The sequence below is a fragment of the Falco cherrug genome, chromosome 15 (genome assembly GCF_023634085.1).
Source record: "Falco cherrug isolate bFalChe1 chromosome 15, bFalChe1.pri, whole genome shotgun sequence".
In the NCBI taxonomy this organism is placed as follows: Eukaryota; Metazoa; Chordata; class Aves; order Falconiformes; family Falconidae; genus Falco; species Falco cherrug.
Genome location: NC_073711.1, coordinates 23,967,748 through 23,995,707, shown reverse-complemented (window position 1 = coordinate 23,995,707; position 27,960 = coordinate 23,967,748). Strand labels below are relative to the sequence as shown.

The following is a 27,960-nucleotide window of genomic DNA, read 5'->3' as shown; positions in this document are numbered from 1 at the left end:
CGCCCCCTCGCCGCCCGGCCCGGCGACTGCGAGCGTGACTGTTGTTGTGCTCCCCGGGGAGCGCGGCCCCGTGACACCGCCGGGCGCCCTTAAAGGGGCCGCCGCGCGACGCCGCGCCTGCTGTGTCCCTGGGGAGAGCCCGCGTCCCGCCCTAGCCGCCCCGTCGGTAGGTGCCGGCACCCACGTGCCGCAGCTCCGGCACTGCCCCGCGCTGCCAGGGCTCACCGTACCGGGGGGCTGAGTCCCCGCCCGGGCAGGCCACGGGGCGCTGAGCTCGGGGCTAGGCCGGGCAGGCGCGCGCCGTGGGAGGCCCTGGTGGGTGTCTCGCGGCCCGGGCTTCGTGTGCGCGGCCTGCAGGTGTGTGGCGGGGCGGCCCAGTCCCCGCGGGCGGTGGGGGTGGGCGCCGGGCCCTGGAGCGGGGGCGCCTGGGGCTGGGGTGTCGCCGGGCCCTGGAGCGGGGGCGCCTGGGGCTGGGGTGTCGCCGGGCCCTGGAGCGGGGGCGCCCGGGGCGGGGTCGCTGGACCCTGGACCGGGGGCGCCCGGGGCGGGCGGGGGGGGTGGGCGGTGCTGGGCCCTGGAGTGGGGGCGACCGGGGCGGGGGCAGCGGGCGGGGCCGCGCCGGCCCTTTCTGCAGCCCAGACTTTGTCCCCCGGGCACCTGTGCGTCCCGGCCCTGCAGCTCCCGCGCCGGGGATGCCCGCCGGCTGCGGCCCCGCTCGGCAAGTGAGGGGAAAGACGGGCAGGGGGCCGGGTGGGGGGGGGGGGGCAGGTGCGGGGGAGGACGGGCAGGGGGCCGGGTGAGGTGGGGCAGGTGGGGGGCCGTGCTTTCCCCCCCCCCCCCCCAGCACTTTGCTCCTCTTTCTTGGGCAGTGGTTCGCCAGGAGTCAGGGGTCGGGCAAGAACCCGCCCCTCAGCCTGTCTGCCTTGGTAACATGGAAGCTGGTTAGTCAAAGGAACTATTAAGCCGTGTAAAAAAAAAAATATATATGTATTAAAAAAGCCCAACAGGGAGGAACTAAGTTCTGAGAGGGTGGCACTGAGGGGTTTTGTGGGCCTGGAGGGGTGGTCAGAGGTGGGGTCTCCTGTTGGTCCCTTGTGTCTCACTCATTTGCATCTTCCCCGTCCTGCAGCGCTGCTTTCGCAATTCCTGTGCTGTCAGTGAATCGGCAAAGGCGAGTCTTGGGAGTGAGGATTCTGCTATAGAGTACTAAGGTTCAGGGACGAATGTAGTACAGAGTTTGGGGTTTGGGTTTTTTCCTCTTTTTCCTTAATCAAGCCATATATTTCTTGATGATGTCCCTTCCAACCCTGACCATTCTGTGATATTTCAAAGAAAAACTGACTTTTTGGAAAATAATTTAAACTTGATTTCCTTCATCTTGCACTAGTAGAGTAACTAAATGGCGTTAGTCTGTGAAGAGAATGTGTGAGTGGGATTAGTCTAGCCTGTTGAGCCTTCCTTGAGTGATGTTTTGCCGTTCCCTAAAATTGCTGCAGAGGTACATGTAATGTTGTGATCCACCTCTAGCCTGAGGTCCGGACAGGAACTTTTGTAAAGCCTCCATAAGGCTGTCCCAAAGACTTCTTTTCAACACCAGAGCATGTTCACAAGGCATTTAGATTGCCATGACTTCTGGTTTTGTCTGATTTATCTAATTTGTCTCAGTAGGCAGTTTTCACAACCAACTTTAAGATTCACTCTTCGCCCTTGGTATAAAGTCTAAGCTTTGTCCTTTTCTAGGATTTGGTGTTGCTTACAAAACCTGTCAATGTAAGAGAACATAAAGATTAGCCTGCACTAACCCCCAGGGCTCAGCGGCAACCAGTCCCTGAGGCTGGCTGTGCTGGGTGTGCTTTCCCTGGAAAACTGCTCCTATGTACTTTGACCTACGTTGACAAGAAGGCTGCTGCTTCAGCTGAGTTGGAAGCATCCCTGTGGCCCTTCCCAGCAGGGTGTGTGCTGGCAGGATGGGAGGTTTCAGGCTGAGGGCTGGTGCCACTGGCTCTGTCTTTCATCATTGCTCTCACCGCTGCCGTTTGCTAGTATGGTGTGTGTGTGCGAAAGATCATGAGCACAGCTCTCCCACTCGTTCTGTGCCAATAAAGAGGTCGCAAAGCATGGAGTTTGGTCTGTGCAGGTATTTCACCTCTCTGAACAGCACTGGTTCCTGGAGCAGCGGTAGCGGGGAATGAGGTTGGTGAGGTTAGCAGACAGTGTGTAGCAGCAGGATAGAGCAAGCACTGCCATCATCACTGCTCTGTAGTGCGCTGCATGGGAGGGGGCTGTTCTGTGCCTGAGCCGCTTCAGGTGTGCGACAGGTCCTTCTGAAGGGCTTGCTGCTGGAGCAGGGCTATACTGTGCTGATGGATCAAAACCATCGTGGATTTAGAGAGATCCCTACAGCCCCTTTTTGAGAAAGGAGGGAAAAAAGGTTTTTCCAAGTTGAGAGTTGCTGTCTCTCAACTTCTCAATTTAATGACTGGAATAAGTAATACTTTATTACTATAGCTTCTGAGGATAGTACAGCATGTTTGGAAGGTACTTAGTCCAAGTGCCTTTTGGTCTTAGTACAGGTGCCTTTTCTGCTAACATAGTGCTTGCTGTGAATCTGCTGACCTTGTCTCCTACGGTGTGAAAGCTTACTGAATGAGCAGTATCTTCTTAGTGCTATGAAGCAAAGCATTTGGAAGACAACTACAGACAAAACCAAAGGTTAATTAAACTGTTACGAGATAAGGATGTTTTGTATTGGGGGCTGATTAGCAAGGCATTATCTTCACCCACCTTGTGCATTAATTTTGTTATGGGAGTGATTTCTTTCTTGGATATTTGAATAATGATCCCAATAGGACTTCTACCTAATTTCTTCAGACCCTCTCAGAATGTCCAGTACCTTCAAACCATTTGGTCATATTCTACTTGTGTTTCATTACCTTTGTTGTTCTGTTCTCCCAAATAGGTGTAACCTCCAAAAGTGCCTTCACTTCAGGTTACGATGGGATTGTTTTGGTTGTTGCTGCTTTACATCCATGTGCTGCGACCCTTGTTTGCTGGAGGTGTCACCCGAGTCTATTACCTGGGGATCCATGAGGTGGACTGGAACTATGCTCCAACAGGAAAGAACGTACTCTCTAACCAGAGCATTGCACATAACCTGTATGTTTAGTTCTGTCGGAGTTGAATCTGGTACTGGCTTAAAATAGGAATTTTGTGAGTAATTTCATGCAAGTATTCTGAGGCATCTAAGCAAGTGAGAGACGTGATCTGATAGATGCCTGATCTTTGAGCTTAATATTTAATTTGTTTTATGATAGGAACATAGGAACTGTATCAGTGGGAAAATAAATGGTCAGTTTAGTGGAGCATCCAGTGCCTGTACTCGAGAGAGAAGTACCAATGCTCTGTAATAGAACAGATTGTGCAATACACTGCCCTGGGGTTTCATTTTTCTTAGTTCCAGCTGGTGATTAGCTGGTGTATCCTGGGGCATGATGACTTTTTGCCTTGATGTAAATGACTTTACAGAGCTGGCTTGTTTTTGTTTAAATGGAATTTTCTGCTGGAAATTTTAGGGGTTGTTTGAAAAATGTTTTGTGGGGGTTTTTTTTGCAAAAGTAAATCTGGAAACTGCAATAATTACTTTGAGTCACTACAAAAACAGGTTTTGGTTTTAGGTTTCAAAATGCCAAACCTTTTTCTTTGGTGGCTGTTGTTTGGTTGTTTTTATATAGCTTTCCAAAGCCTTTTAAAGGCATTTGTGCTTCTCCCTGCCACCCCTACTTGCTGCCCCCCAAATTTTCTCTCTGGCAAATAACCTGTATTTCTTGACCTGTTCTTAGTCATTTACCTCTTTGTAATAAATAACACTTGGATTTATACATACCTTTCAGAAACAGCGCAGCAGGAGTAGGAAGGGTTCACAGAAAAACATCAAGGTCTGTCAATTTAGTGTGGAAAAGTTAGTTCTCTGAAGCTGCTGAATAGACTTAAATTAGTTCACAGAAAAGGAAACCCCCCAGAATTCAAGATTAATGAAGATGTTATCACTGACTCCTGCAGTGATAACAAATGCCGTTGGGTTTTGTTTGCTGTATCTCATAATACATGAAGAGAAGGAAATGAAATTCAAGGCTATTAAACTTAAAAGCAATTTAAAAGCTGTTCTGTCACAGCAAACAATTAGCTAATGAGATTTATTTGTACAATGATTGTAGAAACCAAATTGCTAGCAATAAGAAAAAGTTGTGATGGTGATATGAATGACAGAGATAGTAAAAATGCTTGAAGTTTTTTTTGGGGGAAGAAATGGACTATGTGGGATGGAAAAAGAGGCACATCTATAAAATGAAGTATGAATTATCTGTGCATTCTTGCCTAATAGTGGCTGCAGGGATTGTATAGCTAGAGCCCAGCCCTTCGCGATTTTGAATGGCAAGGGCAATGCTTAATATTTTGGTCTTCACTTTTCATCTTCTGGCAGTACGCGCTTAGTTTGCCTGTTTCAGGGCTACTTGTATTACTGTGCAGTGATTGACAGTAATGGGCAAGTAGGAGGAGTAACCTCAGCTCTCATTTAGCTGGTCCCACTCATGCCTGGACCATGATTCATCTCTTTATCTGTTAAGAATTAGTCATAAAGAGCAAATACGCTCATGAGTTGAACTTTAGTACCTGTATGAGGTTTTAACTCTGGAAGCTGGTTATGTGCTGGGTACGTGCCTGCCTGACTTGTCTGCTATTTTACAAGTAACTCAGAATCTGTTAAGTGAAAAATGATCTTTTAGACTGTGAATTCTGGCCAGAGAGCTCAGGAGATCTGCCCCCCCCCCCCCCCCCCCCCGTGCCTCTTGTGATTTAGTTGTGAATGCCATGAAGGTGTTGAAGTAAGTTTCTAAAAGCCTAATGAAGGCTGAAGCTGGCACGAGAAGGGCTTCGGTCTTCCCTGTGACAACCACATGTGAATGTCAGGGAGGCACCATCCTTCCCATTCCTTGTTTGCAAGGAATGGCACAGTTCAGGGGTGCACTTTGTTTATTTGTGGAGAACTGGGGATGGGGCTGTGCGTGGCAGCAGGTGTCTGGCCATACTTGTGGCTGTGGTCCCAGGCGTTACCCAAGGTGGTAACATGCTGATGTCTCCCTGTTGTTTCACATGCTTGGAAGGCAGACAAGCCTAATGGCTGGTACTGCCTGTTTCTCAAGAGGGCTGTGCTACCTGTGTCACAGCAGCCAGAGGAGTGGGAGGAGAAAGTTCATGACTTAAAGCATGCTAGGGTAGAGCACAGATGGTCCTCTGTACTGCCAAAGCCTTTGGGCTTACCTGGAAAAGCTGTGTGTTGTTGTCACTCTACTGTGTTATTGACCAGCTGTTTTATATAATGTATGACTCATGGTGTCTCTCCCTTTTCTGAATTTAACAGCAGGGCCTCAACATTCCTCCATCCTGGGAAAGACAGGGTGGGAAGCACATACAAGAAATCTGTCTATAAGCAACACACAGACTCCACGTACACCACTGAGATTCCCAAACCTGGCTGGCTGGGGTTCCTTGGGCCCATCATCCGAGCAGAAGTGGGGGATACCATTAAAGTACACTTAAAAAATTTTGCTAGTCGACCGTATACAATCCATCCTCATGGTGTTTTCTATGAAAAGGACTCTGAAGGTAAATGAGCCGCTGCCATAAAGGAGACAATTTTTTCTTGATGGGAGCTTAGGAGTATATGCACTGTAAAGCCACAGACTTGGTTAGCCGAAAGCTTTCCAGCAACTGCATTTAGGTGTTTAGTGAAGTCAGCTGATGTTGGGTTGGCAGGTTCACAGCTCTGGGAGTAGTCTTCTGACCTGGGCAATATGGTACACAGCCCAGATTTCTTGATTTTTAGAAGAACCTCCAAAGCTTGCTAGTGGGAGAGAGGTGCAGGAGGAAGAGAGCGATATTCATTTTTTGAAGTGCTGTAGTAGAAGTCATGAATGTGATGAGCTTCAGGGAGTTCACAAGAATGGTGAAGTATGAGATCAAAGAACTGCTGTTTGAAGCAACCCAAGAGAGCTGACAGTTGTAGAGAGCTGACTGTGGCACACTGCAGAGCTGAAGGCAAAGTAGCAATAGGCAGAATGGGAATCATCTTTCTGACTTTGTGCTGAACTATTTACTGGGCAGGTTGCCTTATAATGGCTCTGTGCCTCAGTTTCTCTTTGAGGGAATGATGATTAAATACTATTTCAGCCTTGGGATGGTGAATCTCACTTTGAAATTTGCTACCCAAGTGTATATGTGCAGTGCTCTGAGTGAGAGCAGCTCAGTATAAGATTACGTGTGTGGGCATCTCTGCTTTTGTTGAATGGATGTTGTGATTGCTCAATTGTTCTAGGATCCCTGTATCCTGATATGTCCCCCCAGGATCAGAAGAAGGATGATGCTGTTTTCCCAGGAGGGAGTTACACTTATACTTGGACTGTCCCTAAAGATCACAGCCCAACTGCTGATGACCCAAACTGCTTGACTTGGATTTACCACTCTCACGTTGATGCACCAAAGGACATTGCATCTGGATTAATTGGGCCATTACTTACATGTAAAAAAGGTAAAAACTCCAAATAGAAAGCAGCTGAGGGCTGCAGTTTCATACTGTGAAGATTTTGTGGTGACTTGGAACAAGGATAGGATAAGATACTCTGGTGGGCAGTTCCCAGCTTCAGGGGAAAATGCAGCCCTCAGTACCTGTGTTCTGGTTGTTATGTTGTCTTTATCCCTTAGTGGCTGGGCAGGTGGGCTTGTAGGCATCTTGATTTGAGAGCTGTCTGAATCCATATTAAAAGCAGGAATCTTGTCCAAGACCTAGTTTGTGTATTTAAAAAAAAAAAAATGGGGGACTGTTTGATTTCAGCAGGAGTAAGAACACTGAAGGTGTTGCAGTTCATCCATGCAGCAGCAGAAATGCTTGGGAGTGAGAAATGTATTAGCAGGGATATATTAGAGAGGTGAGTTTGCTAGAACTCTGCAGTGAGCTGTGCTAAGGATGGTGGGGAAAGCATCTGTCTCTAACTTGTGTGGTAAGAGTGACTCTTCTATTGGTGTGTTGAGCCCTTGACTGATGTCTGATTTTCTGCATAGGTGAGTATTCATTTGTCTTTTTCACCCTAGGAATACTGACTGGCAGTTCTCAGAGGCGCCAGGATGTGGACATTGATTTCTTTCTGATGTTCAGTGTGGTGGATGAGAACCTAAGCTGGTACCTGGATGAGAACATAGCATCATTCTGCACAGATCCGGGCTCTGTAGACAAAGAAGATGAGGAATTCCAAGACAGCAACAAAATGCATGGTCAGTGTCACCTTTGTGAAGCTGCTGACTCTGCCCAGACACTCCAGGGGTGTCTGTGGTCTGGTATCTTGAAATGTGCATTCTGCTGTTGTGTGGGTAAACGGGAGATAGCAAGCTCTGAGATCACATGCTAAACTGTGTCACAGGGACAGTGCAACAACTCCAGAAAGAAGTGTAAACCACAATAAATCTTTGGCTTGAGTGAGACTTGGTTAAGTTGCTTGGAGATTTTGAATACACTTAATTTTGGGAGTGAATTGTGGAGCTGGGCTCTCCAGAACAAGAGAAGGAGGATTTCTGGTTAGGTCTATCCTCCAAATGTATCTGTACTCTGAAAGGCTCTTTTCTAATCTCTGATTTTGACTTGCTTGATTTTGCAGCTATTAATGGTTACGTGTTTGGGAACCTCCCTGAGGTGACGATGTGTGCTGGGGATTATGTTTCATGGCATCTCTTTGGGATGGGCAATGAAATTGATGTCCATACAGCCTACTTCCATGGAGAAACACTCAATATTCGAGGCCATAGGACAGATGTGGCCAGCCTCTTCCCAGCCACTTTTGTTACAGCAGACATGATCCCCAGTAATCCCGGGAGATGGCTACTGAGCTGTCAGATCAATGATCACATCCAAGGTAAGGCAGAGGCTGGAGTATGTCCTGCACCCTGCAGCTTCCCCCCCCCCCCCGCCCCCCCAGTGTGGTCCTGTGATGTACAGTGTGTTAGGGGACAGTGCCTTGGGCAGCATTCCCACTAAAAACATCCTTAGGTGAATGGAGGGATATGTCTTTATAAATTGCGGTGGACTGATTATTAATGTGCAGGCCAGGCTTACTGGGGATGACTTGCACCATTGTGTGATGTTCCACGTTGATAGGTGGTGAAGACAGTAAGTTTGGTACAGCTGAAAGCTAGGATGAGGCAGTGCCTGAAGAGCTCTAGTCCCTCTGAGAGGCACTTGTATGGTACATCTGAGAGTAGCAGAAGGCTCTGTTTGCTTTCTGTCCATACTTCCGTAGCATCCAATATGCAAGGTAAGTGGCTCTGCTCACTAATGCAAAAAAACTCCTTGCTGGGGAAACCACCCAATTCCCTTCTCCCAGCTGTGTGCCTTTTGAGACAACAGAGGAGAAACAGCCAGTCTGTGATAGAAAAGGAAGGTGGGACTGTGTTCATTGCCTAGCCAGACTGGCTGCGAGGTGTTAAGCATGTGTCTTTTGCCATGTCTTGGATAGCTGGGATGGGGGCACTCTATGAAGTCCGGCCCTGTTCTCGACAAGCTCCAGCATCCACCCTGGAAGGGAGAGTTCGGAAATACTACATAGCTGCAAAGGAAGTGCAGTGGGACTATGGACCTTCAGGGCTCGACCAAAGCAGTGGGAAACTGCTGAGTGAGGCAGGCAGGTAAGCCAGCAGTTGATGGGCTAGGGCAGTATTTGGGGGGCTGCTATGGAAAATATGGAATTTCTTTCTTGCCAAAATACATGCCTGCAGTTCACATGGAGTACATTCCATGGGAAGGTGGATCACTCCTGGAAGCATGGGCTGTTGTAGGTAGGCTGTACCAAGAGCAGTACTAGGTACCTCAAGGGACTTCATGTGGAAGCATGCTGTGTTTTGTAGTCTCAGCCACAGATGCCAGGAGTCCCAGCTTATGTAGAACATGAGCTGCCACACTTGTCACCACGTTTCATTTCTGCTTGCTGTGCCTGAGCTAGGAACAGATCCATATGATTGATGAACCATTAAGAAAGCACATCTTGCAGAAGACACAGGGTGGCAGAGCTAGCCTGCAGATACTCTTCAGTGTAGCTTTGCTGCAGCAAGCAATTTCTAGGAAATCAGATGTAGTGACCTGGATGACAACCTTCCATCCCACATGTCAGATGGTTGTGATAGTACTTGGTGAGTGGTTTCCCCATTCAGATTTTGAGTAACTGAAACAAAGGTGTTCCTCTCCCTCCATTCCTTTCCCTGGGAAGCTGTTGGGAGAGGATATGCCTCTTTCAGATGGGGAAGTAGAAATGCAGAGAGGTTAATTTACTGAAAGTCATGCAGCAACTCTCTTGCAGACCTTAGAACTGAAAGCTCCTTAGACCAGTGAGCTGGCCTTGTAACTAAACTTCCTTTCCTGCAAGGCATATTACATTTGTCTGTATGTTTGGAGAGGGTGGTAGCAGAGGAAATAAATCTCTCTTTCCAGCTGTTGTGTGGGGTTTTCTTTCAGTTATGATTGCAGTTGTCCCCTGGCCTCTGAACTGTGTTTAAGCACTGCCTTTTGCTTTACTGCACTGTTGTTCAGTGCCCTCTTTTGCACATCTTCTATAGAAATGCTGTTCAGACCAGTGCCATCAAACCTGGCTGTTTCAGCTGGGAGAGGGCTGCATGTCAGAAGTGCTCCCTGAACACACGGGTCGATGAGCCTGTGGGATGAAAAAGCTTCAGAGACAAGCTGTGCTTTTTCCAAACCAGAGATGCTGTCCTTGTCTGAAAAGCTGCTTGATTTGGAGATGTTGCTGGCACTGCTGAAGGGGAGGGGTGTGGGGAAGGGAGCAGGAGAATAACAGGACTGATTTTCATAGAAATGACCTGATATTTGCTTTTTGCATTTAGACCTGCTGAGCAGTTTTTCAAGCGTAGCACTTACCGAATTGGGGGAGTCTATTGGAAGGCAAAGTACGTGGAGTATACTGATGAGAGCTTCCGTGAGGAAAAGCAGCAATCAGAAGAGGAGAAGCACCTTGGGATACTTGGTAGGAATCATCCAGTAACACAAATCCTCTTTCAGTGTCAGTGAGAACAGTGCTAATGTCAGGAGTGCCAGACAGCTGTAACTGTCCTCTCGTTTTGTGGTGCAGTGAGTGGCACAGGAGGTGTTTTGCAGCAGTTACACCCAAAGGTGAGGGGGCAGACTGAGGATGTGGAAAGGTAGCATAGAACCACTATTCTGCCAGGGCAGTTTTCAGAGGTTGGTAGTAAGGGCTGAGGGACATAGTGTCTTATTTGTAAATAGAGCTAAATGGCCAGTAGTAGCCCCTGGTTATGTCTTTTTGACTGAACATCTTCAAGGCATGCAACAAACCCCACTTTCTCACAGAAAGCTTCATCCTCTAAGCAGCTGCTTGCTTTATTATAGCTAACAGGGAAGGTGGTGAAGGAGAATGAAAGAAGAAAACGGGGAGTCTGCAGAGGCAAACAAATTGTGTGTGAAGGCTGTGATGTGCATGTTAGAGGCATATAGGTGTGGTCCAATTTCCTGCATCAGCAGTGACTAATAACTTAATAACACCAGAAATTAGCAACAACTATTCCAGCAGAGGCCACAGAAGGGAGAGAGCATGTGGAGTAAAATACAGACTGGGAGATGGGGGAGAGAGTAGCAGAGAAAAGTGAAAAAGAAGTATAAGAAGCTAAATAAAAGTTAAATGGTGGAGTTTGCATAGGAGAGATGCAGCACAATAAGGAGCTGACAGCATCCTGCTGGACCTTGGGAGTCGGGGGGCGGGGTGGATAAAAGGGTTAGTGTTGCCAGGAATAGCCACATTCTTACAGAAAAACAGGTGACTGAGGGAAAACTTAGATATGACTTTGCAGAAAGAAATTATAGGTATTTTCTACTGACAAACAAACCACTGAAGGATTAATTGATTAAAACCCCTGGTCAGATAAACAAGTTACATCTGTTGGAGTTACATGAATTCATTTGAACTGGCTGATTAAAGCAGACTTGGTGAAGTGGTCGGGGTGTCTAGAAGAGATATGAGGCTCTGGAACAGGGAGCTGCTGAATGTGATGTGGCATGGTGTGGACAGCCCATGCTGCATGGGCATGCACTGGTGGCTTATGCTGCCCATTCTTGCCCTAAACTACACAAAGCTATACTGTGGGGAAGGCTGGGTAGTCGGCTGTTAGCATTGTTGTTTTTCTTCATGAGGCTGTTAGACACACCAGCTGTGGGCACCTTACTGTCCATCACCCTGCAGCTCGCCCCTGCAGCCTGCCCTGTGCTCTCCCTCGCAGTGGCTGGCTGCAGTGCTGCCCAAAGTCCTGTGTGCTTACCAGCCACTGTGGGTAGCCCATCCAGGCCACCAACCACCCAGCAGGTTGCTTGCCTTTTGTTCTCAGTCTGTTGGTTTTACAGCCTACATCAGTTGCCCAAGGTGTTTAATGAACAGTGGGGATGGAGTTTGGGCCATCCAGGATGGGAGAGATGGGGAAGAAGAAGAGGGAGCCTCATCGGTGCAACAGTTGCAGTGGGATTGCCCTGTGGTAGACCAGTGGGCTAATGGGGTCCCTCTGAACTGTGAGGAGCAGTCCAGCCCTAAGTCTTAATTGCTGGAGCTGAGAGGGACATGGCTCCAGGCCAGAGAGGTGATCCCTCTCCTGCAGTGGAAGGAGAGTGGTACATTAACAAAGGGCTCAGCTTGGGGTTCCCCTGAGGAATTGGGGTGCCAGGCAAAAGAGATGTTAAGCCCCGAGGTAGCAGTTGCTGGGGTGCAGGGCTGGGGGACACCATGGTTACCTGTGGCTTTCAGGTGCTCTCCACTGGGGAACCTGAGCATGTGGAGGCACATCAAGAGTGTGGCCAAGAAGGCCAACGGCATCCTGGCTTGTATCCAAAATAGGTGACCAGCAGGATGAGGGCAGTGACCATACCCCTGTGCCTGGCACTGGGGGGGCCACCCCGTGAATGTGGGGTTCAGTTCTGGGCCCCCCCACTACAGGACAGAAACCGAGGGGCTGGAGTGTGTCCAGCCATGGGCATGGAGCTGGGGAAGGGGCTGGGCACAGTCTGGTGGAGAGCCCCTGGAGGTGCTCAGCCTGGAGAAACAGGGCTCGGGGGGGACCCCATTGCTCTGCAGCTGCCTGAGGGGGCTGGAGCTGGGCTGGGGGTTGGTCTCTTCTCCCAGGGAACAAGTGACAGGACAAGAGGAAACTGCCTTATGTTGCGCCAGGGAAGGTTTAGATTGGGTATCAGGAGAAATTTCTTCACTGAAAGGGTTGTCAAGCACTGGAACAGGCTGCCCACGGAGAGGGTGGAATCACCATCCCTGGAAGTGCTTAAACACATAGATGAGGCACCTAGGGACATGGTTTAGTGATGGATTTGGCCATGCTGGTTTAATGGTTGGACCTGATGATCTCAAAAGTCTTTTCCAACCTAAATGATGTGCATATCCAGGCATGGGTCTGCTGGTTTAGCTAAGCAGCAGCATGGCTTTCCTCATCCCCTCTCATGGCTGTTGGGAGTGGGCTGTGGGCCCGGGGGTCTGCAGGCTGGTGGGAACTGACTGGCTTATTAAAGACTCATGGCTCCTTTCTGGCTGGCTGCGGCCGTGGCCTACAGACAGTGGTGGGCTTTAGGGCATCCTGCACCCCTCTTTATGTGCCTGCCTGAGGCACACGCCTTCAACCTGAGGCCCCCTCAGCCTTTGTGAGAGACACAGCCCTTTCCTGAGGGCATTTCAGCACATCTGGCCATTTTGTTACTCCTGTGAAGGTCTGAAGCCTCTGCTGCCACAAATCCAAAGCTTTCAGTTGATTCTGCTCAGCGCCCTGCTCCCACTGTCAGCCCTGAGTGGCTGTCGGCAGTGCTGGCACTTCCCCCTCTCCTGTGTCTTAGGCTCCCCCCGGCTTTGGTGGTTTGCCTGGTCGTCTGGGGAGTTGCTCTGTGGCTGACGTGCTCTCTCCTATTTGTGCAGGTCCAGTGATCAAAGCTGAAGTTGGAGACACCATCCTGGTGACGTTTGTTAACAAAGCCTCCTGGCCTTTCAGCATCCAGCCTCATGGAGTGTACTATGGGAAGGCGTGGGAAGGGATGCGGTACCATGATGGTTTGTGGCTCCTTTTTATTGAGTGATTCAATGCTCATGCTGGTGGAGGAGCTCCATGGCCCCTGCTGCAGCCAGGAAAGACTGGATGTGCTCAGGAGCTGGGTGGAAGCCAGACTGCTCCTATGAGCTGCCTGAGGCCCCACTGATGGAGACCTTCCACTGAATCAGTGCCCAGGGAGCGTGCTGGAGGGTGCTGTTTTTCAGATGAAAATTGTAAAACAAAGCTCAGACCATTTCTAGCTTTTGTAGACCCCATGAACAGAGGAATGTGCCCTGTGCACTCCATGTGCTTCCAACATTCATCTCGCCAGGTGCAGCTGGATCTGCTGTGCTATTTCCCATTGCCATGCCCATCTCTGCCATGGCACTGGGGGATTTTACTGAGGGCAGTGTGTGCCTTATAAACACACCCACATCACACTTCAAAGATGCCAGTAGTCTAGTGACATGAATGAAGTAAAGCCCAGTATGAATGCAGCTTGTGAGAAGATGTAACCAAGTTTGCACAGAGACCTTGAGAATAACCATGCCAACCTCTGTTTTAAAGGTCTGTCCCAGAATGGAGTTTCTGTTGCGCCACTACACAATTTCACATACCGCTGGACTGTGCCGAAGCATGTTGGGCCCACGTCCAGTGACCCTCCCTGCTTGACCTGGATGTACAGCTCAGCTGCAAATCCCATCAAAGACCCCAGTTCGGGCTTAGTAGGGCCTCTGGTCATCTGCAAGCCCGGCACTTTGGACAGCAACGGCAAACAGGTAAAAGTTTTCCCGCCACACTTTTATCAGGTTCTTTGCTTTCTTGTAGAGAAAGGAAGCATCAGGAAAACGTTAGGGAACCTGATGAGAAAAACGTACGATAGCATGAGTATGGCAGAGTCGAATCAAAGCCACGAGGCAGGTTAACATCAGGACAGCTGGTGCGCGGGTCTCATGGGGAAGGCTGGTGGTCTGGGCTCCCAGGGGCTGCCCTTTAAAATGGTTTCTGGGCTCAGCTTTAAAACTCTAACTTGACTGAACAGCCGTATCTAGGGTGTGACTTTTATAGGTTGCTTTTGTCCTGAGACTTGGATAGCAGGCTGCTTTCAGATGCATGTGGAATATTAAATGCAGTCTTGAAAACATTGGAAAGACATTTTCACTTACGGGTGGTTTGCTTGAGTGGTACAGTGCTTTGAGGCTTGGGAGAACCTCATTTCTCCTGCAAGATCAGTTCATTTTCAAGCAGAGTTGGCTACAAAAAAAGCATGTGAAAATGCATGTCAGTCTTTATGCTTTTGATGAAAGAGAGGTGAAATCTGAAGGGCAGCCAGAGCTTCCTCCTGGACTTTCACTCAGGGATAGTCTACTCATGGCGGTAAGTCTAGGGAAGACAGTAAATTAATATGCTGGGGAAGTGGAAGACAGATTAGTAGAGCCTTATTGTGAAAGACAGTGGGCGGCAGAAAAACAGCCTGCTGCCATCCTGGCTAGCCTGTGGTATGGATCAGGGAGTGGCTGACAGCTGAAAACAGCTGCCAGGAGAACCTCCCTGGAGTTTACTTACAGTGGTGGCACAATGTGGCTAAATTAAGAGTGCAGAAGAGATCAGCATGTTACACAGGGCAGAAATGTGAGCAGAGAGGATCCTGAATATACACAGGCCACTCTGTGAAGGAGCTGTGATAATTAAACACTTGCAGATATTGAAAGGATGTAAACAAAACAGGAAGACTTGTTGGTAAAGGTAGGATGGGGGAAAAAATTACCTGGGGCAGCAATTCTGACTGCAGTTTGAGGCAACCCTTTTAATGAATGCTTAATTGGGAGAGGTGCACAGCCACTCCTTGTGCACCCAAGTGCTGTGGGCTGGGAGTGGCTTAGCCCTCACTGCAGGCTGTCATCCTGGGCACAGCTGAGGAAGCTGATGCCAGAGCAAGAGTCTGGACAGCACCAGTGATCTTCTAGTGGGAAACACACCAGGCTTTGGAATGTGTTTCTTAAGAGAATTAACATTCTCAAGGATTTAGGCTAACAAAAAAATTCCCAATCCAGGCCTGTGATAGGAGAAAGAAGGGTGGAACACAGTCATCAGCCTGTCTCGTGGGCTGGGCTCTGATCTCAGCTCTGGCTTGGACAGGCGGTGAAACCTGCACCTTAGCGTAGGGGTGGTGAGGGAAGGAGGCAATGATTTCATATCCTTGACTGGATTTTGATCACTTTACTCATGAAATATCATGGAACAAAAACCACAAGTGGTGCCTCTCATGGAACAAAAGAGGAACATTCAACATGAGTAAAAGAATGGAGCCCTGGCCTTCAGTGAGTCAAGTTTTAAGATAAAGGGGAACATGAGAACTGGGCAAAATAGATTTAACTGTAAGGATAGTTAACTGGTGCATTTTAAAAATTAACAGCCATCATTGTAATTATAGAAAGGGATCGACAAAGAATTTTACCTTCTCTTCAGCGTGTTTGATGAGAACCTCAGCTGGTATTTAAATGCAAACATAAGGTACTATTTGAGGATGGAAGAGACTTCTGTGAAAAAGGATGATGGCTTCGAGGAATCAAACAGGATGCATGGTATGGCCTGATGCTGTTCTGCATATAGCAGGAATGCACCTGCAGGACATGGGGCAGTTTTTCACCTAAAGATTGAGCTGGGAAGCTGGAATGGCTGTGTTGTATTGGCCTGAAATCTGGTGAGGCTGGGGGCAGTGGCTGGGGTGTGGGATGGATGTGGGACAAGAAGCGCAGCTGTCTCAGGAAGCATGTTCTGAGTATATTCGGGGGTGAATTACAAGCAAGCTGCATCTCCACTGACAGGCCTGCCCTGTCAAAATGTATGCGCAAAATGAATCTCTTGGCTGGTGCCTACCTGCAGAGAGTTAATTGTTCTCTCCTTTGCAGCTATCAATGGACTCATGTTTGGTAACTTGCCTGGGCTGAATGTGTGTGAAGGAGACAATGTGTCCTGGCACCTTCTGGGCTTGGGCAGTGAAGCAGATGTTCATGGAGCTGTGTTTCAGGGAAATACCCTGCAGATGAATGGGATGCGGACAGATTCAGTAAACCTGTTCCCTCACACATTTGCTACTGCATTCATGCAACCTGATAACAATGGTAAGTGCCTGCACATCTAACGTAGCAGCAGGAAAAGTCTCTCTTTGTAGTATTTGCTCCTGTGGCTGATTCTTAAGCACAGTGTAAACTCTCACTGGGTGAGCTGTGCTTTAACATCCTGTTTGGTCCCATTTACAAGGTCACAGCTCCTATATTTGCATCTGATTCTGGAGAAGAACAGGAGATAAAAGGATACTGTCCCAGACTGATTCTCTCGGCTGACACTTTCTATTAAATATTTGTAGTAACAGCCCCGATGGACATTGCTGCTTGTGACCTATAGAAACATGCAAATATGTATTTTAGAATGAAGTAGCAGACAGTTGCCAGAGCTTAATTCCCCTGTCCATGGCTTGAAGAGATTCATGTTTGACAGGCCCCAGTCTTCCCAGTTTGCAGGACAGGCACACAATACTGTGTCGTCATCACACAATGTGATGGACTGACTCAGCTGCTAGTTGTCTCCTCCCCTTCAGCATTTGCAGGCTAGATCTTTTACTTAATCAGCATCTCAGCAGTGGTAGCACAGTTATATCATTTTATTGGTTTCAAGCTGGTTATTGCAGAAGAAAGACTACAGAGATGGTTTTTGTGTAGGACTTTTTTGTGCTATTCCTGCTTCATTTCTCTTAACAACCCCTTTTAATCTTGGCCTGTGGCAACCAAGCTCCCTAAACAAACGCATAGATACACAAACACACATACTGAAGCCTGCCAAGTCACAAGTGCTGTATGGCAAGCAGCTGTTTCCTAGAACCTTTAACAGTAACCGATTTCCTTGTTTGTGCTGCCTCCCTCAGGGATTTTTGAGATCTACTGCCAGACAAGCAATCACTACCAGGCTGGGATGAGGGAACACTATTCCGTTTCCAAGTGTGGAAAAAGGGATCCTGCACCTGCCCCTCAGTACAAGAGGGTGCGGACATACTACATTGTGGCAGAGGAGGTGGTGTGGGACTACATGCCTGACCGAAGCTGGGAGAGGGAACGGCACAACCATTCTGCAAAGAGGTAGTGCCCATCTTCTGGGGAAGCCGTTGGCAGAGTTTCTCAGTAGACCTTGGTGAAGCCTATTGGGTATCTTGGCCATCTTGTGACCTGGTGCACATGATCCTGCTGGAGGTGCTGCTGATGGAGCTGCAGCACCACTGTGCCCACCTGTGCAGTCAGGGCAGGTCTCTGGGAAACCCGTTCAACTAGTGAACCCCTGCCACAAGTTAGATGTTTATTCCTCATGAGCTTTTGGGTATCTCAGCACCTATTCTGCATTTCTCAGCTACGCCGATGTATTTTTGAGCAATGAGAACGGACTGCTTGGCTCAAGGTACAAGAAAGCAGTTTACAGGGAGTACACCGACGGTACTTTCCAGACCCCCAAGGACAGGATAAATGGTGATGAACACCTAGGGATACTAGGTAAGGATACGTGCAGAGGGTACATCTTCCACTCACACAGCCGTGGGACTTGGACTGTAGAGCTTCAGTGGCTAAGGGCTGTAATCTGAAGGCCTCCTAGATATTAGGCATCTGGTGTGTTTGCAAGCGAGGAGAAACTTGGACTGTCTTCTATCCACATCTGCCAGCTTTGGAGACAGCAGTGAAGAGAGCCCTGAACACAGCTTGTAGTAAAGGCTGGCTGCTCATGCCTGCCTTTGCACTAGTTTTCTTTTGTCTCAGACAAAGCATTTTTCACGTCTGCATTTCTCTGACTGTAGAACTGCTGATTTCTAGAGGGCAGTCTGAGAGATGTAGGTGAAAATCTGTGAGAGAAATGCTTTTGGGGCAAAAGGAGGCAGGCCTTGGGAAGTGGGGGAGCCCATTATGATGACTGATGGAAGTCTGTGGAGGCACAGCTCTGTTATGAACCCAGGACTATGGTGCAAAGCAGCAAGGCTGAGGCAGTATATGCTCTTCAAAATAGGCTGCAGCTCCGATTTGTGATGCTGTCAGACCAGATTGAATATTACTGTGTTTTGTGAAACCAGCAGCAAGGAATGATCAAGATACGGAGTTTAGCATAGTGGTATTCAGAAATCAAGCCTTAGATGTACTGGGCACAGTTAAAAATGCATAACAACCTTCATTTACCTCATTGTGAAACTCAGTCTGGTTTTCTAACACTTGCTTGAGTTGGGACTGTCCTCCAGTTCTTTTTGTGGGGTAGAGATAAGGTCCAGAAGAGGGAGGGGAACATCATAAATATTATAAGGGAATATATTGTGGTGAGAGGATGTTGAGAGAGAGGTGGGAATATCCTCAGGAGATAAGTTGATGGATTTTGCTTGTCTCAGAGTACATTCTTCCTATCTCAAGGTCCTTTTCTGTGGGCAGAAGTAGGAGATATTCTCAACATTGTGTTTAAGAACAATGCCACTCGGCCCTACTCTGTTCATGCACATGGGGTGCTGGAGAGAGAGGCAGGACAGCTGCAAGTAGCAAACCCTGGTAAGTCACTGGTCTCCAGCTGTATGCCTGTATGGGCTTATGAAGCTAATTTTACCCTGTAGCTAGACTGTTTCCTTAAGTAGGCTTAAAGTACTTGTTTTCTTATGGTAGAGAACTGGAACTTAACAATAACTGGTCTTTCAGGTTCACCATGGTTTTAATGGTATCATTTGTGTGGGAATTGGCAGCCCTGGAAGTTCATACTCGGCTCTGACTTCTAGGATAAGTGTAGCACAAACTTTTCTGTGTGCAGCTTTTTTCTCCTTGACTGAGTGTGGCCTGTCTGCAGGAAGAAGAGAGGTGGTGGCAGTTCACATCTCAGTCAGTCCTTGGTAGCTCTGGGCTGACTGCCCATGGTGGAGGAAGCCTGCCCCTCTTCTTTGGGACCTATGCTTTTTTTTGTGATGTGCACAATGGCATGAAAATAGTACAGAATAGGAGGAATGCCAGGATTCTGACTGAAATCATAGCTCTGTTTTACAGAAATTGGCATCTGGACTGTGATTTTTGGTCCCCTTCAACTTGCACAGGCTGTCTAAGCAACAAACAGGTTTTCAGTTGGGCCCTGTCTTTGACACGTATTGCTAATGTGCAAAATATTAATTTTGAAAACAAATTGAATGAGCATCATAGATATACCTCAAAGAGGAAAGATCATCAAGCTCCATCTGTACTGAAGAGGTGGAACTTCCTTGGTCAGGTCCACCTTCAGAGATGGCAGATAAAACAGTTGTGCTGATACCAGATAGTATGTGCATCCTGTGACCCCTCTGCTTTGCTTGTGAAAGGGGAGCTTCCATCCTGCTCTTTGAGTGTTTGGGGAAAGAAGATGCAATGTCTGATGCAAGCAGAATTGAATTTGCACTTTGGAGACAAGGTCTTGTTTTGTCTTGCTTTGCATGCTGCTCAGCAGACCGGCAAGTGTGTGTATCACACTGGTGTTAGTGGTGCTTCTCTGTCGCACAGGCAACATTGTGACCTACCGATGGGAAGTTCCTGAGAGAGCTGGTCCAGGGCCAAATGATTCAGCCTGTGTTCCTTGGATCTACTACTCCACGGTGGACCCAGTAAAGGTAAAATAGAAGTTAGAACCAGAAAAGCCCAATTAGGCCATTTTTAATGCCCTCCAGAAAACAATGTGAGCTGAATATAATTCAGGGATTGGTCCAGCTGAAAGGTAGCAGTCCGACACTCTAATGGGAGAGGAAATCCTCCAGATTTGTGTGGATGTTTGTCCTTATTTTTTCCTAACACAAGCCTTCATAAAACAATTCCACTGTTGCATTGACAATAGCCTTCCTTCAGTTACTTGCAGGATATTGAGAACATCTCCCAGTCAGTCATGGTTTCTACTGGTGAGAGCCATAGGGCTAAACTAGAAAGGCAGAAATTATCCAAAATTCCCAAAATTAGGCCCCACGGATAAAGCAGGAAGATTTGAGCATTGCTAGAATCAGTTGTCATAGCATTGATTTCACAGGGAAACAACCTTGGAGGATCCTGCAATAAACAATCACATTCAACCCAGAGATCCTTCCCTTTTTATCTCAAGTTGCAGATGTTTGCAGATGTTTTTGCAGTCACAGATCCATTCATATTTATGACTTTTGGATTTGCATTCATACAAGCATGTATAGTCTCTGTTCTTGTGCTTTGGTTGCTGATGTTCAAGTGAGAATACTTGCACAGTAGCACCATTTGTTTTAAGAGGGCTGATACAGGGAACAGAAAATACAGTTGCTGAAAGGCAAAGAGCTGCATACAAAAGAGAGGATTAGAAGATCTTTGCCTCAGAGATTATTTTTTTCCTTCATTCTGATTAGGATATGTACAGCGGTCTGATTGGACCCCTGAAGGTCTGCCGGAGAGGGGCACTGCAGTCCAATGGGATCAGAAAGGATGTAAAGAGGGAGTTTGCTCTGCTCTTCCTGGTTTTTGATGAAAATAAGTCTTGGTACTTGGAGGAGAATGTGGAACATTACAGTAAGGGAAATCACAAGGACATCAACCTGCTGGATGACAAATTTGTGGAAAGCAACAAAATGCATGGTAATGCCTTTTAGGTACCTGAGGACCCATTACTCTCTATGCAAAGTTGATGTTGACTCTGTGATGTCTGTAAGTAGTCATTCACCCAAAAGCCAGGAGCCTGACTTCTAGTGAATGCCCTCATCCTTTCCTGTTGTCAGTGGCACAAACAGAATTAAGCTGTCTTCTGTTCTCCGTATTGCAGCATGTATACAGCACAAATCTTTGATCTACAATGAAGGCTAATAGTTATGGCTGTCCCTGTTGGGAGGAATAGCAAGATACAGATTAGAGAGGTTATTCTCGGATGTGTCTGAGTAACTCAGGGCAAGAAATAAAATGTGAAATTAACTTGTCAGATTAATTTCATTCTGTTTGTGTTGGGACCGTTAGAATATGTTAGATCTCAAATTAATTGGCTGAACTATGTGGCTGCAATACATGGCTCAATTGTTTTAGCTGATTACCAAAAAGCTATTTCTACCATAGGAGGGTGAGCACACTTTTCTAAATTAATATGTTATTTATGATTATTTTTCTCCATACTATTATCTGGATCTATTTAAATATTCTCAGCAGAACAAGTCCCTTGGCAGTTGTGGAGACAAGAATGCATTGTGTACTGTTATTACTACTGGTTTTGTACAGGTGATATAAAGAATCTCCAGCTGTACTTGTCCATGAAGTTATAATTGTTAACCAATATTATAGCTAGCAAAACCAATGTGCTGAAGTTGAATGCTTGTTTTTGGCTACATGAAGTGCCTATGGCAGATATGGGAGTAAAACACGGGTGTTGCTGCCCTCAGATCATGTCTCTTTCAGCTTTATTCCCTCTGTTGTCACCAGAGTGTGAAAGCTTCCATGTATGTGCCATTGCAATCAGCTCACTCACTGTTTAGTCCCTTTTCTGCATTTCCTTCTGGCTGTGCTAATTGTGAAATAAAGTCCTGCCATGTAGTGATTTTATCAGTGATCAGAGTGTAATGAGTGCAGCCAGCATGAGACATAGAATGACAGGGTTGCCCTTTGGCAGGATTTACCCATTTTGATTGTTCAGCAAGGAAATTGTTCAAAGGTTTATGTGTATATAGATATGTATTTCCCTATTGTAGGGCTAAGAAGGCTGGTTTTATGCATCTTGACTTGTAGAAGCAACCACCTGTGCTGACTGACTGCAGGTTTTCATCAAAGGGTAGTTTTTGAGATTTATTTGAGCTGAGCTACAGCATGGCTTGGATGCAAGTCTTTTGCTATCTGTTAACAGAGCGGATAAGCAGTTGAGCTGGAGAGAGACTGGCAAACTTTTGGGGGACTGTCATATGGGGACTGCTGATGCACTGGTGTTGTGTGAGCTTTGTAGCGTCTAATTTGCCCTGCATGTTCTTCCTCTGAGATGGTTCAGCATGTTTACCATTTCAGTAACAGCCTTTTCTACTCTCCCTGTATGTTACTTTCTGCACAGCGATCAATGGGAGGCTTTATGCGAACTTGCCTGGGCTGACCATGTTCCAGGGAGAGTGGGTAAACTGGTACCTGCTGGGATTGGGTCAGGAGGTTGATGTCCACACAGTCCATTTTCATGCTGAGACCTTCATATACAAGGTAAGAATATCCTGCTGCTGATAAAGCAGAGGCTGACCACTGACTCCGATGGACTTGAATTCTTGAATGTCTTTACAGTGCCTTCACCCAGTTAGGAAAGGGATGTGATTTTACACATCCGAATCTGACCCACTGAGCCTCTGTACTGTGCTGTCTAGATTAACCCTTTTTAGGATTAGAGATTACAAGAGTGTGTTTGCTTTCCCAGCTACAGCCCTGGAGCTGCTCTTTGAAATCTTTTTTTTTTTTTTGAGCTTTAAAAACTGCAGTAGTGGCCTCCAGTGACACTGACAGGATTTTCTTTCTGAAAAGATGCACAGAGCACTGCAGGCTGACAGGCTCCCTTCCCTTTGACAGAACGGGAAAAGCTACAGAGCAGATGTTGTGGATCTGTTCCCTGGGACCTTTGAGATGGTGGAGATGTTGGTTGGGAACCCTGGTACGTGGCTGCTTCACTGTCATGTCTCTGATCATATTCATGCTGGTATGGAGATACTCTTCACAGTCTTGCCTAGACCAGGTAAGGAGCCGTCACTGATTGCTACCATAAAACATCTAACAGCACTTTCTACTACTGCTGCTAAATTCTGAGTGTTTGCATCATACTTACACCTCTTTTACATACTGTAAGTAGCCATTTAATTGAGCAGATAACTACTACTAATTGAAGTTGTTCCCTTTGAATATGGTAATACCTGCAGCTGGAATTAATAACAAATTGGTTTCTGGGGTTTACTTTGCCTACATTATTATTATGAGTTTCATTTTAGCTTGTATCTGAGAAACAATGTTCAGTCATCAGCTAGTAACTTTTCTTACAAAGAATATTACCTGCAATCTAAATGCACATCCTAAGGCTTCTCATTTCACCAGGAAACTTGCTCAGAGGTGAGTGACATTCCATGCTGGGTTTGGCTGCCATGGAGTTAATTTTCTTCTTAGAAGCCCGTATGGTGCTGTATTTTAGATTTGTTACCAAAACAGAATTGATAATAGCAGTGTTTAGCTGTTGGTGAACAGTGCTTGCACAACATCAAGGTCTATGTTTCTCACTTGTGGGTTGGGGTGGGCAAGAGGCAGGGGAGGGACACAGCTGACCTGAACTGACCAAGGGATATTCCATGTCATATAACATCATACTCAGCAATAAAAATAGGGGGGGACTTTTTCCAAAGTAGCTGTCACTCAGGGACTCCCTGGGCGTTGGTCTGCTGGTGGCTACTGATTGCTTTTGCGTCACTTGGGTTTTTTGGGGGTTTTGTTTTGGGTTTGTTCCCCCTTCCCTTCACTTATTAAATTGTTTTTAGCTCAACGCACACGTTTTTTTCCTTGCTTTTGCCCTTCTGATTGCCTCCCCCATCCCACTGAGGGGTGAGCGAGCAACCCTGCCAGCCACGTCAGCCCACCACGTGCTCAGAGACTTTGTGCTTTTCTTTGAAAGCCATAAAGGGTTGTGCAGCAGAAGTGGGCCTGCTTTTGAAGCAGGTAATACAAAACCACTCTTGATGTAATGTGGAGAGTGAAAGCATTGACAGGAGAAAAGAAAACCTGCAAACCCTGGAAAACAGTGCTGCCTCTGGATCTGATCCTTGCCAAATGTGCCATGTTCTGGACTTTACCTGTTCAGCCCAACACTTTCTCACCCCCTTTTTCTTTCCTTTCAGAGCCAGAGCCTGAAGTCATACACTACAGTGCAGGTACAGTGTGTGTTGCCCTGCTAAATACTGTCTGTGTGTGTGAGGCGGAGGAGGGAGGGAGATCCCTGCTCAGCAGGGTGATTCAGATCTGTAGGAGAAGGGAGGAGCATCAATGCTGCTTACAGCCTCTCCCCTCCCAGGCTGGCCAGCGGGTCAGTCTGAGGCCTGGCTGCCGATGGATAACAGGGAGGGTTCCAGTTTAGTTTCTGTCCTCCAAATGTCTGTGCTCTGATGATAAGAATAAGGAAGCTGCACTTGTTGGGCTTGTTTGACCATGTTAGATGAAAAAGTTTAGTGGTCTTGCATCCTGTTAGATGTGCTATGGATGGATGGAAGGATTCATCTTCAGAGGAGAGTGCAAGCTTAGAAACTGGCAGAGATTCAGAGGGTTTTAAAGGATGGCATTGCAAAGGAGGAGACTTTTCTTCTCCCTTTCAAAACCCAAGGGGCGTCTTAGATTAGTTGTCCTCCCTTCCTGGACTGTCAGTGACTGTGGTTTAAGGAATTTCAACATTCACCATTACTAGTTAAAGGAGCTCAGTTAGCATGCAAACAAGCACATTTGCCTTCTGGTCTGTTCTTGCCCCAAGAAAAGAGCCTAAGCACGTGCCCTGGGTCTTTCAGATATTTTAAAGAACAGATGTGAGAAGATACTTGGTTGAGCAGCATCAAGGAGAAGGGGAGTAATAGATAAGAACCCTTTAAAGTTTTCTGGGGTAAAAGTCAGAATAGTTTATGGTGGTGATCTATTTTCTGATTTTTCATCTTTTTCCACAACTCCTTCAGCTGCTGTGAATAAATCCAGCTGAGCTGATTTCAGAGCCAGCTTGGGCCAGATGAAAAGACAGCCTTACAAGTCTTCAGTCTTTCTCTACTGATACTTTAGTCATTCCCTTCCCTGTGATGTTTTTGTCACTCAAAATGAGTGTAAAGAAGAGTAGGAAATGTCTTGGAGCAGTAGTGACAATATTAAATAATTTGGTTTTATACCACACTCGGGCATCAACCTGTATATGCTTACCAGGCAAAAGCCTTGATGAACAGTTGTTACCTGTGCAAATAGCCACTTCTCTCAAGAGCTTGCTGCTGCCTCTGTGTGGAAATACAAGAGAGCTCAGGATCTTAAGTGACTCGCCACTGGCATGACTGAGCAAGTGCACTCTAAAAAGTGATGATTAGGACAACAGCCATGTGTGGGGAGCTCAGAGCAGCTCTGGTCCAGATGCACATTTTCATCTCCATTCTGTTCCAAGCCCAGCCACTGATTCCTCATACAGCCTCAATTTGCCTTCCTGATTGGGCTGAATACCTGTGAGACATGGTGAGGTCCTGGGATGGAATGGCTCAGGGAAAGAACCATTCATTCTCAAATTTCTGTGTGACCTCAGGGATGAGGATCTGTTACTGCATGGTGGCTGGGTCTCCTTTGACTTGCTTTCATTGCATTAGGTCTTTCTATGACTCCCTTTTTATTTCTTGGAACATTTCAGTTGTGGTATTTCTGGCTTTCATTGGAACTGTCTTTTTGTTTGTTTCTCAGAGTTGCTACCTGAGGATAAGGATGAGTCCCAGAAAATCATGCTTTTTGGAGCTAAGTTGGCTCCAGGGCAGATTGAGGCCACAGTCATCACTCTAGCTGTTGCAGGAATAGTGCTGTTGCTGGTCGCCTGCTTCCTCCTGGGAGTAGTTGTCTATCTCGAGAGACAAAAGAAGTTAAGACGCAATCGGAGGTCCATCCTGGATGACGGATTCAAACTCATGTCTAAAAAGAATTCAGAGCTATAAAAGCCATGTACAAACTTTGGGCTGTGTGCTTGGAGCAGAGGCTGGATTACTGTCTACAGCAAAGATTTGGCGGCGTCATTTCAGTCATACACTGTAATTCTAGAAGTTGACGAGGGAAGGCTGGAGCACTGACCTCTTCATATGTCCTCCTCAGCACCCTGTAAAGGAAAAATCCATCCAGGAAAGATCCAAGGAGCCTTTGAACTGTCTGAAGACAAGTAACAAGAGTAAAAAGGTCCTTCTAAAAATACTCCTGTTCCCTGAGATAGAGGAGATACTTACTCTATTTTCTTCTCTCCAGGAAAAACTCCACTTGGTCTTTCTCAGCAGACTAGCTTAGGCCAGATTCCAGTCTTGCTCCATTGCTAGAGCAGAGTTGGGAATTGTCTCCCAAGAAACTGTGAGCCTTTAAAATCATTAATCTTAAAGGGGAAAGATAATCTTCTCATTTTTGTGAATCAGTTGTGAATACAGAAAAGAAAATGTTATTTTAGATTTGAATTGCTGTTTTTGATGAGTAATAGGACAGACACAAATTCAGGGCTGTACATGTCATGGTGTGAGAGCTCAATCAAGGACCATGACAACGGCTGTTGTTGCCTCACCATCAGCCTTGCTGTGACACATCCTTCTGCTCTCTGCACCCCAGGCAATGTGCTTTGATATTGGACATCTTGTGTCTTGTGCTAGGAGGTTTTCCAAGTGCTGCAGAGTGTCCTCGTAACTTCCCTGCACTGCAGTTCAGTCTGTGTGTGTGAAGGGCTGTACCTCACTCAGCACCTGTGCAGCTCCTTCTGCAACAGGGTCAAGGATGCTGTGGTGATCTGTGGTGTGGTTTGCTCTTTCTTTCAAATAAATTTTATTGAAGTTATCACTAGAGCTGAGCTGTTGCTGTGTTATTGCTGTGAGCCAAGCCAAGGATGCAGTCCTGTGTGAGCTGGAGTTTACCATTGGGACAGAAAAAGGCAGGGACTGCTTCCCCCATCGTGGTGCAATGGCAGTTTTGTCTGGGCAAATGTGGCAACAGTGAAGGAGAAAGCTGAAGTTCAGGTGGAATTCAGCAGTATGGAGCAAATTAGCTGCAGTCTGTGGAGTGTGAGGTAGTGTGGCTTGAGAATGTGGCTTGCTGTAATGAGGGATTGTACTAAGGGGACCCTTGCCTTTTAGATAGCACAGAGTCATGGGTGTTAGAGATGGAGAAGCCTGTGCTGATAAATAAATGTCTACTGAGCCAGCTGTCTGTGGCTAATGACAGTCCACAGGGGGAGAGGAGCTGGGTGCTGGAGGGAGCCAGCTTGCAGCCAGGAGAGGGTGGGACACAGTGCCTCCCCTCTGGCCCGGGGGTGCCTTTGGGTTGGGGTCTGGCTTCTGGTGCCTGCGGCCTTGAGTCACATTCGGGGGGGTGGGTGGTGCATCCTCTGCCGAACTGCAGAGCTCTATAGCCCACCCTGCAGGCTGTGCTAGCCATCCTCCAGTGGCAGCTGTGCCCATGTGCTCACATCACCCCGCATTCCAAGTACCAAGCGGTTCCCTATAAAGTATCTGCCTTACTGGCTCACCCACAGAACCCCCATTATCTAAATGGATGCAGGTTAGTGCTTACATATTTCTGTTCCTGGTTTTAAATTGAAGGGGTGTAAGAGAAATCCTTTCTGAGTGGCTTTCAGAGGCAATTAAAGCAGAGCCAGTTAAGTAGCTGTAATGACAAGGGACTCTGCTGTAGGGTATTTGGGTATAACAGCACCATTTTATTCAGAACAATAGTTATAATGTACTTAATCATGCTCAGTTCATATTGGGTCCCTGCATATTTACAGCTGTCCTTTCCTTTGGCAATAGGGACAAAGCTCATTAATTTCCTTTCATTACACTTCATTAAGCCTGGTGAGGAACTGGAGGGCTGTTGAATGCTCTGAATGTGGGTACTCTTTGCTCGTTGTCAGCCCTGGTTCAGCTGCTGTTGCAAACCAGAGACTTATAAGCTCACCTGTCCTGGGTGGATTATAGAAGTTATGTCATCAGAAGAAAGAACCTAGCAGGAAACCTTTAGGGGGGTGCGTGTCCCTTGGCTTGTGAAAACATAGATTAAAGAATGTACTCGGCCCACGCTGAGACAACAGAGTTATTGTAAATGT

General features: G+C 47.1%; 1 protein-coding gene across 6 annotated transcripts; it reads left to right on the top strand.

Annotated features, from left to right (window-relative positions):
* Positions 1-29: 29 nt before the first annotated feature.
* On the top strand, positions 30-26,702 carry HEPH (hephaestin). Of its 6 annotated transcripts, none has more exons than XM_027807829.2 (21): positions 33-166; positions 2,960-3,156; positions 5,423-5,664; positions 6,374-6,586; positions 7,147-7,326; positions 7,707-7,961; positions 8,562-8,730; positions 9,940-10,079; positions 13,029-13,160; positions 13,708-13,919; positions 15,575-15,725; positions 16,053-16,265; positions 17,066-17,276; positions 17,542-17,681; positions 18,579-18,710; positions 19,677-19,783; positions 20,534-20,759; positions 22,204-22,343; positions 22,701-22,863; positions 24,008-24,040; positions 25,581-26,702. In XM_027807829.2, the coding sequence occupies exons 2-21, from the start codon at positions 2,996-2,998 to the stop codon at positions 25,823-25,825; spliced, it is 3,465 nt and encodes a 1,154-aa protein (XP_027663630.1). In that variant the 5' UTR covers positions 33-166; positions 2,960-2,995; the 3' UTR covers positions 25,826-26,702. The 6 variants fall into 6 exon arrangements, with proteins under 6 accessions (XP_055583794.1, XP_027663630.1, XP_005441056.1 ...); XM_005440999.4 differs by having other exon boundaries at positions 5,420-5,664; XM_027807828.2 differs by having other exon boundaries at positions 71-357; positions 5,420-5,664.
* The last annotated feature ends 1,258 nt before the right edge of the window (positions 26,703-27,960 follow it).